Source organism: Zootermopsis nevadensis, unplaced genomic scaffold, assembly GCF_977971745.1.
Source record: "Zootermopsis nevadensis isolate Lab colony 2312 unplaced genomic scaffold, Znev_1.0 Znev_ptg000007l, whole genome shotgun sequence".
Lineage (NCBI taxonomy): Eukaryota > Metazoa > Arthropoda > Insecta > Blattodea > Termopsidae > Zootermopsis > Zootermopsis nevadensis.
The window spans coordinates 2,784,583-2,796,968 of NW_028259139.1; the positions used below are offsets into that span (position 1 = coordinate 2,784,583).

Below are 12,386 nucleotides of genomic sequence, written 5' to 3' on the forward strand. Positions count from 1 at the left end.
TTGCAAGAGTGAGCGCTATTCAATTTTCCTTTATTGATATTATCATCACCACCATAAATTCATGAAGTAAATATCGTCGTGCGAATGTTTAAGCTATCTGAATTTTCATACTTTATGTAGCTCAGTCAGTATAGTCACTGGATATGAACTGGACGACCAGGGTTCTATCCCCGACTGGGGTAGAGGATTTGTCCTCTAGCCTCCGCTTTGAGGTTTATCGTTTTAATGTGTACAATGAAAAACATTTTGAGCATCCATGCTTGAAACTTGATCTTCGTGTTACCACTAGTAATTCCCAGCGTACAAGCTTCTCACGCATAATATACCCTACTGTTATAGACGTATCAAATGGTAATAGCACCTTTTATGGAGATTCTGACATTCAGAAAATGAACACATTTCACTAAATTATATTTTAAAGTGGAATGGGCGTGGCGATCATCCCTGATGATGGATAAAGCAAATATCTCTGAAACAATTATAAACTTCTACCAGATCACAACGGGGCGACAACCCAGAACATAGCCATCTTCAAAATGAGACTCATCCAAATTTTAGTGTAGACCTCCATATCCACACTTTGGTTAACATAAATTCGTTCAATTTCACAGATGCGGCAAGCGAACAGAGACCTACAAATGACCACAACCTCCCTGTATGCGTTCACTTTGTGCAAAGATCGCATAAATTTAGCATCAGAAGTAGAGCCTACCAACAGATGGTAAATGTAAAGGAAATAACAATTTAAATCTGCCCAAAAAATCATCTGTGGTTTACCAAAGAACAGAATAAATGATTTGGGCAGCGATGTGAAGGAATTGATAACTTTTTCCAATTAGCTCCAAAACAATTCGCCTGTAAAATGTTTACGCCACGGACCCCCATTTCATTTGCTACGTGGAATAGCCGCATTTTCCACTGCAGAGTGAAATTTTCTATCATCTGGCCGATTTATTCACAGACTGTTGAATTCAAAGTTTCGTAATGAATTTAAGAATAAATTTGCATAATAACAGCTTACATCTTTTAAGCATTCGTTTTACTCACAAATCAACAAATGTTCATTAAGTCATTACGTTTTAAGATGACGTCTTCTGGAATACTACGTCGTGTATCGTTTCAGAGGAACGTGCTGCCTACATCATCAGATCTTAAACGTCGGTAAACTTCAACCAGACTATTAAAATATTCCAGAAGATCATTTTCATACTCGCCGCCGTGAGAATCTGAAATCTCACCTAGATTTATTTTAATTTAAACTTCAAAGGGTTATATAAGACAGAAATTAATAAACATTTAACTTGCCCTAATTTGATGAACTAGCCCGTTACCAAGTTTAATCAAAATCAATCGCGTAGTTTCGGAGATAAAATGTGTTCATTTCACGTAGACGCAAACTGATATTTCGAAATAAACATTGGACATTCGGTGAACTGAACGCAGTGTTCAGGTAACCACGTGACACAAGTCACGCAGAAATGGAGCTTAGTAGCAAAGCAATCCATCACGTTCATCAACGGTGAAACATGAACAATAGTGCCGACCCAAAACACGTGAAGGCATCCCCCAGTCTGATGAAATTCCTAGCGGGACACTTCACAACCTAGTGGTGAACGTTAAACATTGGAAACACTACATTTCGACACGTCGAGAAAGAAATATTTAGAGTCCTTGTAGAAATAATTTAATAGACACGTCTCATCCAACTACGAATACGACTAGTAAGTTACCCGTTAAAAATGATGATAAAATCTAAAAGATACATCCTTTAAATTGATCGAATTTTATCTTAGTTAAGAAGAGATAGGCAGTCATGTAGCACGCATGTAGGAGATATCGAATAAAATTTGAGTGTACATATGGCCGCGAACCCCGGGAAAGGACCAGGGAACCTACTGAACTGGAAGCTGGGAGGATAATATTAAAAGTGGTCTTAAATAAATAGGACGTGTGTGGGTACGGACAGGATTCAGATGATACACGATGAAGCCCAATGAGGGTTCTTGTGAATCTTGGGTGAATTTTTAGATCAGCTCAAGCGCGCGTTTGGACAAACTGAGGCGGCGGCGTAGGACAAAACAAACTACGGCACACTCACACTGTTCTTTGGCATATTGTCGACTTTCATTTTGGCGCATCTGTTGAGCGAGTGCAGTCGACGGAACAGCGACTGCACGGAGTCTGGCTCCAGGAACGGGTGATCCTTCTGAACTCCGCTCACGTCGATCGGGAACTGAAGATCTGCAACATGGACACCACAAACTATTACAGATCGACTATCGATTTCAACTGACTGTATGAAGATTTCTGTCTTCTGGGTTGTTGCGCCGTGTAGTATGGTAGATGTTCATCGCCCTGATGATGGAGGCAGTATGACCTCTGAAACGTTGGTTAACATCTACCAGACTACACAGTGCAACAACCCAGAAGACAGAAATCTTCATACTCATCGCCCTGATGATGGAGGCAGTATGACCTCTGAAACGTTGGTAAACATCGACCAGACTACACAGCGCAACAACCCAGAAGACAGAAATCTTCATACTCATCGCCCTGATGGCGGAGGCAGTGTGACCTCCGAAACGTTGGTAAACATCGACCAGACTACACAGCGCAACAACCCAGAAGACAGAAATCTTCATACTCATCGCCCTGATTATGGAGGCAGTATGACCTCTGAAACGTTGGTAAACATCGACCAGACTACACAGCGCAACAACCCAGAAGACAGAAATCTTCATACTCATCGCCCTGATTATGGAGGCAGTATGACCTCTGAAACGTTGGTAAACATCGACCAGACTACACAGCGCAACAACCCAGAAGACAGAAATCTTCATACTCATCGCCCTGATTATGGAGGCAGTATGACCTCTGAAACGTTGGTAAACATCGACCAGACTACACAGCGCAACAACCCAGAAGACAGAAATCTTCATACTCATCGCCCTGATTATGGAGGCAGTATGACCTCTGAAACGTCGGTAAACATCTACCAGACTACACAGCGCAACAACCCAGAAGACATAAATCTTCATACTCATCGCCCTGATTATGGAGGCAGTATGACCTCTGAAACGTCGGTAAACATCTACCAGACTACACAGCGCAACAACCCAGAAGACATAAATCTTCATACTCATCGCCCTGATTATGGAGGCAGTATGACCTCTGAAACGTTGGTAAACATCGACCAGACTACACAGCGCAACAACCCAGAAGACAGAAATCTTCATACTCATCGCCCTGATTATGGAGGCAGTATGACCTCTGAAACGTTGGTAAACATCGACCAGACTACACAGCGCAACAACCCAGAAGACAGAAATCTTCATACTCATCGCCCTGATTATGGAGGCAGTATGACCTCTGAAACGTCGGTAAACATCTACCAGACTACACAGCGCAACAACCCAGAAGACATAAATCTTCATACTCATCGCCCTGATTATGGAGGCAGTATGACCTCTGAAACGTCGGTAAACATCTACCAGACTACACAGCGCAACAACCCAGAAGACATAAATCTTCATACTCATCGCCCTGATTATGGAGGCAGTATGACCTCTGAAACGTCGGTAAACATCTACCAGACTACACAGCGCAACAACCCAGAAGACAGAAATCTTCATACTCATCGCCCTGATGATGGAGGCAGTATGACCTCTGAAACGTTGGTAAACATCGACCAGACTACATAGCGCAACAACCCAGAAGACAGAAATCTTCATACTCATCGCCCTGATGGCGGAGGCAGTGTGACCTCCGAAACGTTGGTAAACATCGACCAGACTACACAGCGCAACAACCCAGAAGACAGAAATCTTCATACTCATCGCCCTGATTATGGAGGCAGTATGACCTCTGAAACGTTGGTAAACATCGACCAGACTACACAGCGCAACAACCCAGAAGACAGAAATCTTCATACTCATCGCCCTGATTATGGAGGCAGTATGACCTCTGAAACGTTGGTAAACATCGACCAGACTACACAGCGCAACAACCCAGAAGACAGAAATCTTCATACTCATCGCCCTGATTATGGAGGCAGTATGACCTCTGAAACGTCGGTAAACATCTACCAGACTACACAGCGCAACAACCCAGAAGACATAAATCTTCATACTCATCGCCCTGATTATGGAGGCAGTATGACCTCTGAAACGTCGGTAAACATCTACCAGACTACACAGCGCAACAACCCAGAAGACATAAATCTTCATACTCATCGCCCTGATTATGGAGGCAGTATGACCTCTGAAACGTCGGTAAACATCTACCAGACTACACAGCGCAACAACCCAGAAGACATAAATCTTCATACTCATCGCCCTGATTATGGAGGCAGTATGACCTCTGAAACGTCGGTAAACATCTACCAGACTACACGACGCAACAATCCAAAAGACCGCCATCTTCAAACTCGTCGCCGTGAGAACCTGAAATCTCACGTCATTAGATGTTCTACTGTAGGCCTTAATCTCTGTCGCACACACTCTGTGAAGTAAAAAGTTAAGAAATGTATGCACAGCGTAATGATTCTGGGAGTTCGCCAGAATTTGACCTATGCGCGTTAAATCAGCGGCGGAATGTCTGATGGCAATGACCTTTCCGTGGGCGAGGCGTCTGGTGCTTGTCTTGGCTAATATCATAACGAAGGATTCACCATCGAGTTCGCTGCTGGCTGGGGAATCCCCAGGTATCGAAGGTCACTTGGAAATTCCACCACAGTCACTTCCACACGCAGAGATTGCTCGTTACTGCAGTCAAATTTTAACCCAAACTGGAACGTGTCTGATACCTCTACGTTTAAAGGTAAAGGTACGTGGGGACGTGAAAGCCAAATCTTAGGCTCGACGACACTCCTCTGTTAGGCGCTGGGTGGGCCCCAGCGCCGGACGAGACGTCGTACGATCGTTAATATCCCACGAATCAACCTTTAATCGGATTAGCAGGGGCAGGCTTCACTGGAAATTAACTTATCTGAATCAGTAAACCTCAAATACAAGCATTTATGCTGGCCAACGAGTGGCAATTGGTTCAACCGAACAAACACAGCACAGCTCATGAATGACTAAATTCAGGTAAATTGATAATGACAATTACATTGCCACTTTATATAACGCCGTAATTTATTTTGTAGTGAGTTTTCCTCCGGGGGCTTCCCCGGTTTCAATTACTCCATTCACACACAGAAGAAGGCAATGGCAAACCACTTCTGGATCATCTGCCAAGAACGTATATGAACAGGTCCCAGTCCGAGAAAAGGATGGAAGGATCCTGTTCATATGGACCTGTCGTCAGACACAACACTAAATAATAATAAGATGAGGTGGTCTAGCGGTTAGAACGCTGGCCTTGTAATCCTGGGGTCTCGGGTTCGATTCCCGGCGGTGCCCGAATTTATAACTTGTGTTGGGCAAGGCCGTGGTCTAGGCAACACGGAGTTTTCCTCCGTGGCATCCCAACAATTACTCCATTCACACACAGAAGAAGGCAATGGCAAACCACTTCTGGATCATCTGCCAAGAACGTATATGAACAGGTCCCAGTCCGAGAAAAGGATGGAAGGATCCTGTTCTTATGGACCTGTCGTCAGACAGAACACTAAATAAAAATAAATACCTTGAATCCCCGACCACGACTAAGAATGCCTGCACACAAAGTATTAGTACCATTAAGTTGTTACAGGAGACAGGAAATGATGCAAAAGCGTGTATAATCGAGGGCTTCATTCGTACTTTTCCCCAGATACAATAAGAATAATCAATTTAACAATAACAATACAGGTGAGGAATTTAACGTGTGTATGGGAGACAGAAGTACGCAATATTGTAGTCGGAAAACAAAGAGACCTAATAATAGATGGGATTATACTATTAAAACGGACTTTAATAGCAGCATGGTCCTCTGAAACATTGGTATCTACCTACAAGTCCATGGTATTACAGCTCAGAAAACAAAGATGGCTTAAGGGCGACACCCTGAGAACCTGAAATCTTACCTAATGAAACGCCCTTTCATCACCAAGGCCTTCGATTTTGACATCGTCATCCACTGTTCGTCTTGTCTCAAGAGTGTTACTGACAGTCCTGCAAGAACTTGACTGAATAGTACAAATATTTCACTGACAACTTGTGTGCTTCAGCAATGACGCGTCGAACATCTCGGGTATCATGAGAAAAGAGAGAGAGAGTGTGTCTTAAGACTGCAATCGGCAGACACAGACAGAACAGTAGACACACATGCACGAAGGCCTTGGGCACTAATCACGAATATATACGCAACTTCTCAAGTCATAACCCAAAATAACCGGTAGCAATGGTGCCCATCCTTACAGCATCTCCAGCAACACAGAAAGCAGGCGAGATCTCATCACGATTTTTTCTAGATTTTTAACGCTTTAAAGCACTTTGAGGACCAAAAGCATTGCCTCCTCCAACATTGTTATGTGTTTCGCATGGCTGTCGAAATTTTTCCTAACAAGTGTCGACCAATCGATTTTTGTAATCGAGACGCAACGTCAGTTGAAGTTGGCTGTCTTCTGGGTCGTAGTGTAGTATGCTAGAGCTTTACCACCGTTTCAGAGGTACTTGTTACCCCGATGATGCAGGCAGTAAGTAACTCTGAAACGTATACCAGAATAAATCAACGTTGGTGACTGAAGAATTGGTAAATTATGGACTTAAAAACTGTTCCTACATTCGTTCTCTATTTGTCCCAACAAAGTTTACACCCAGCCTCCTCTACAATGGGTACCGGGGTCCTTTCCCGGGGGTAAAGCCGGCCGGGGCATGATGATGACCACTCACCCCCATCTAGTGCCGAGGTCAAGGAAGAGAGGAGCTATACCTCCACTCCCCCCCAAGCGCCTACATGGCGTATAGTGGGACAAACTTTACTTTTACTTAAAATTCCGAGCTAATCTTCCTGTCATATTCTCTAAACAATTATAAATTTACATTTCATCTCATTTATAAAGGATTCAGAGCATCCAGTTTTACAGCAATGTATTAAAAATGTGCTTATAATAAACCATTTCAGGCAGCGAGTTTCTAAAATATCATCTACTTCTATGTCGGATCACTTTAAACAATCTTGGAGATCCACTACTTAGATCTGTGTTTGAGATACGCCTTATATTAATGGCGGACCTGTACTGCATAAATGCAAGAAGCCAACCGCCCCAGCTAGAAAACAATGGAAATATTCAGAGCCAACCAACAACCCGTCATAAGAAGGCAGACCAATCAGTCGCTCTTCATTTCTTTAAACCACAAATAACATTTTCGTTCGGAATACTGAATTTGACTCCCGTGCGAGCAGCTCTTTAGAGACAACACAAAACAATACAAGTAAAGGAAGTGACTTCAATGGAAACACGATTCACAGGCCGTCAAATTCACAAAAGTTTCTCAGGACTTTCCCTTCTCCAGTGCGCTGCTCCAGTGCCCACGAGTTTTTCACACTTTCAGTGTCATCGTCGTCGTCCTCTTCAGCAAAATCATTAATCCATAACCCAACAAAGAAATCAATTCTCGTCTTGTTGGAACCCAAAGGATCATTGCCGTGTTCCCGAGAGTCCGACGATGGACTTCACCGTTTCCTACGCCAACTTAATCCAATCCAAACCCCGATTTGTTAAACATCGGTCTTCATTCTATTGTCATACCATCAAACAGTCTCTTCAGATTTTAAAATTAAAACTTTCTATAGAAATGTCATCGATTTGACCATCCTAAAAATAATTAGTGAAAAGTACATTTTATAAAGCTCTAACACACAACTTTCATGGCCTTACTGTTCCTGACTCTTCCTAAGTGCAAATATTCCCTTCAATACTTTAATCAAACATCCAACGGCCAACACCTTGATGATGAAGACACCAAGTACGTCTGAAACGTCGGTAAACTTCTACCACATTAAACGTTGCGACATCCTATAAGACAATTGCTTGTTTGTGTATTTCGCGTTTTCTAACATTTGATGACATTAGGCGGCAAGGAAAAGATTCTGAACTGATTACAGCAAACATTCCCTTAATTGAACTGTAACTATATAATACTGATATGACAAGAATATTTATTCACCAAATGAGTGACCATTAGCTTCTCAATACGTATAATTCTCCAAAGAGGTAGTTAAAAGTGACACGTATTTCATTAATTTATTTTAAATTAATATTAAAAATATTTTTTTTGAAAAACTTAAGTTATTATTCCACACAATGTTCAGCGTCTTAGGACTTTTCAAAGACGACATTTTGGAAACAGTATCTGTCCCTAATCCGTCGGAATCCTTAGAACGAGATAATCTCTCTCTCTATCAATCCGTTTTATGTTTTATTCAATATGTTATGTCTCGTGTACATTTCGTATTATAGATTTATTCGTCTTGTATAATTCAACATTCGTGCTTTGAATACACGATATTCAGACTGCACGTATCACAACTTATGAACTGTTGAGAGCCTCCGAGATATTATTACTGTATCGAAACCAAATAGCCATGAAATAACCGCACAGTTACCACCAGCACACAAGCTATTCCGAACCTGTAACACGCAAACAAAATCTCTCGACTTCTCATTAAAACTGACATAGACGCGATCGTCCGGCTACTTCCAGGGCATTACTGTGTCATATCCCGTACAGCCGTCTCTCCGATAACGCAACATTTGTGTTCCTCTAAACCATTGGTATTCAACCTTTTTTGTTCGCGTACCCCCAGATATAATTTCTCTTCAACTTTGTACCCCCCAAAGTTGTTGGTGTATAATTCAAGTTATACATAGTATATAATCTACATCTAAAATAAATTAAATAAATTACATTACTGATTATTCAGTGTTTATCATAAAATAATATATATTTTTTTTAAATTTCTCGTAACCCCTAAGATATTTTCGCGTACCCCAGATATAATTTCTCTTCAACTTTGTACCCCCAAAGTCGTTGGTGTATAATTCAAGTTATACATCGTATATAATCTACATCTAAAATAAATTAAATAAATTACATTACTGATTATTCAGTGTTTATCATAAAATAATATATATTTTTTTAAATTTCACGTAACCCCTAAGATATCTTCGCGTACCCCAGGTTGAATACCACTGCTCTAAACAACGCGTTATAGAAACCGTTGGTTAAATTAAAATCATGGGGATACAGACAGAGATTTCAAATGTAATTTTTCTTTTGTTCTTATTCATATTATTAATTTTAATTAATAACTTTTTTTATAATAATTTTAAAAAGAAAACAATTAAAAACTAATAAAATATTGTACAATATGCATCATCAGTATTTACATCGCTAAAGTGATTAGAAAAATTCAGTGACGGGGGTGGGGGTGGGGGTGGGGGTGAGACCAGGTCATAGCAATTGGAGCCCTTTCCATACCTACTTTTGTGGTTTACGTCTCTGAATTTCTTTATTTCGAACGCGTTATATCCATCATGTGCCCTCGTTATGGAAACAGCTTTCTCTGACAAGTCAATTCGCTTCATGAAAACACGCCGTTATAGGAGAAATGACTACATATGCATGTGATTTATTTAACGTCAACGTAAATAAGGTTAAATGATATGATTAATGAACAATGAATTTGAGAGGATATGGAAGGAGGCGGTTGTGGTTTTAATGTACGTTAACGCCCTTTCAATTACCTGGAATAAATAAAGAAAACATAAAATCTTTAATCAGGACAGCCTGTCTCCGGACAAAGATTCAAACCCGGTACCTCCTGTAAAGGAGACAGACGTACTAACTTAACCGCTCGGCAATGGCGTTCAAAGTACGTCTATAATTGTCCACTTTATAACAGAACAAACAGTCGTAATTCATATTGTGCCAGGTAGGTATAGGTTGGTTTTGTACGCAAAAATTCATTCTACACAATGAATTCTTTTCAAATGACGATTACGTCAGCATTCTTCACATGGCGTTACAACATAAAACTGCTAAACACGCCAACTGCCTTAAACCGCCTCAGTAGCGTCACAGTGGCTCTCATTTGTTTGATATCCGGCTTTTTATAGCCACAAACACGTTCTCAGAGCTAATCAGCAGCACAGACTCTACACTGCATAGACAAGTTATATTATAGATCTAAGATGTTCACTGTTGATTGCACGTAGTAATTTTAGAACTAGAAGAGATTTAAGGCTTTGACCGGGATGTTCTTTTGTTAAATCTTATGTGGTACCGCCTGATTCGACTTCTAATGGTTAAGTGAAGTGTTTTCTTCGCGGTACGGTCTGAATTCGTAAATATTATGAAGACGAGCTTCGGCTTCAAAGGGTTAACCAGCTGATTTTCGTAATGGTGAGGTGTAGTGTTTTCTTCGCGGTACGGTCTGGATTCGTAAATAATATTCAGACGAGCTTCGGCTTCAAAGGGTTAACCAGCTGATTTTCGTAATGGTGAGGTGTAGTGTTTTCTTCGCGGTACGGTCTGGATTCGTAAATAATATTCAGACGAGCTTCGGCTTCAAAGGGTTAAGCTTATCACAGCGGTGAAGATGTCGATGCCCGTCTTGTGGGCTGTTACGCCGTGGGTATCACCCGTTTTCGAGAAACATACTGCCTCCATCTTCCCTACTGACCCACACAATCTTCTCATTCTTGTCTTTTTGACCGCAAATGAACTATCCACTATCAGCCACGTCGACAGTTCAAAATCATGGAGGCCTTCAGCCAAAATTATCTCTCTTCCCCCAAGTTGCAGAGGCTATTAGCTAAAGCGATCACATCCCATCTGGTTTCAACTCACAAACATCCAAGCAAACTAAAGTTATTTTCGTAAAGGACAAGTTGCCTGATGGGATAACCTCCCACCAGCAGCGACATGTCACGGTCTTCAGCCTAGACAACACTCTCGTTAGCGTAATCATATCCGAAGTTACGGTTTATAAGACGCCGTTAACCATTTCCAGTTACGTGTCTCGTGCACAGGAAATGGTTTACATAGCGCAAAATCCTAAAATACAGTCATCTTCATGAATTACACTGCTCATAAAGACTGCAACAAGACATAGCTAAGATCCACCTTACAGATATTCCTAGCCATAGATCCAAATCGTGCCTATATAATATTAATAAAGGAGACAGATGTTAACGAGACGTTCCTGTCTTGTGTCCTAAGCAATTTTTCAGGACTCTGATACAACGATCGAGTTATAATCGACAGGAACACCGAACGTGGAGGCCGAGTGGTTAGCACTCCTACTTCGTATATAAACCACAAACAATCGACCGGCAGAGACCACATCGAAAATCGCTGAACAATTTTTAAACCACGCCTCGTTCTACCCACACCAAGTGAATTTTCAATCCCTTCAGTGATTCGGAGATAAAACTTGTAGATTGGTGAATACGCATGCGCAAACTCCTCATTAGGAGACGCACGAAACACTCAGCATATCTTACTACTGTTATATTCTTAAGATGTGCTGCGATCAAGTCTCTGAGGAAATGGACCTCTAACGAGCCTTTGTCCGCCTCCACATTATATATGTTGGAATAACATTGACATGGGGAAACCGAATGACTGAGAAAAACCACTCGTAATGCTAGTTTTCCCGAAGCAAATCCAACAAAGACTGAACTGGACCAAACCCGGGTATCAGCGGAAAAAAAGAAACCGCTGACTAACCGAAACTCAACCAAAACGTTCTCCTTTTTTTACAGTTTGCCGGAAACTATCAACGAACTTTCACATCTGGCCGTCCGCGATTTACAACACATTGATAGAAAGTGGAATGCGATATAACACGAAGATAAAACGTACAGTTTCAAAATACAATAGTGCCAACATACAAAATAACAAAACGCATTGTTCTACAATCTGTATACAACAAATGAGAAAAATTAGAAGTAGGCCATGGAATTTCTTTTTAAAAACAAACGTTTCAATGCAACCTCCATTTTGTTTGCACGCCATGTGAAACAATGTGTGAACATTTCAAGCAAACAAGGCATCTCTCTCACGTTTGACGACGTCTGAGACCACTGTTTCTTTCTCTTTAAAATATGCCTGTAATTTATACAGCGAATTTCACTATCAGCGAAGGGTTTGCAACCAAAATGTTGTACCTGTCGCACGTGCCCATGCGTTGTTGCTTCCTGAAGTCTGGTACAAGTCTGTAGTTCAGCATCCTGGTGTGTTTGTTTAACTCTTGGTTTTTATGCCCGTCAACTCTTCACTGCTCTCCAATGTATAGATCATCCTGATGGCGATTGGTTCGAAACATGTTGTCCAAGTAAAAAGAACGAATGACGTGTGGGAACAAGTGACGGGCCGAAAACCCGAGAAATCTCGTAGAACTTGAGGTTTTCACAGCGACAATGAATGTGCCAAATTGGCACATTCATCGCCCTG

General features: G+C 41.4%; 1 protein-coding gene across 7 annotated transcripts in view; it reads right to left on the reverse strand.

The window, feature by feature from the left end:
• cv-c (RhoGTPase activating protein) overlaps positions 1 to 12,386 on the reverse strand; it is a 222,625-nt gene that overhangs the window by 15,734 nt on the left and 194,505 nt on the right. For all 7 annotated transcript variants that reach the window (XM_087343957.1, XM_087343958.1, XM_022069653.2 and 4 more), the window contains one exon: positions 2,099 to 2,241. In XM_087343957.1, coding sequence (XP_087200083.1) covers positions 2,099 to 2,241 — 143 coding nt within the window. The remainder of the gene's footprint in view (positions 1 to 2,098; positions 2,242 to 12,386) is intronic.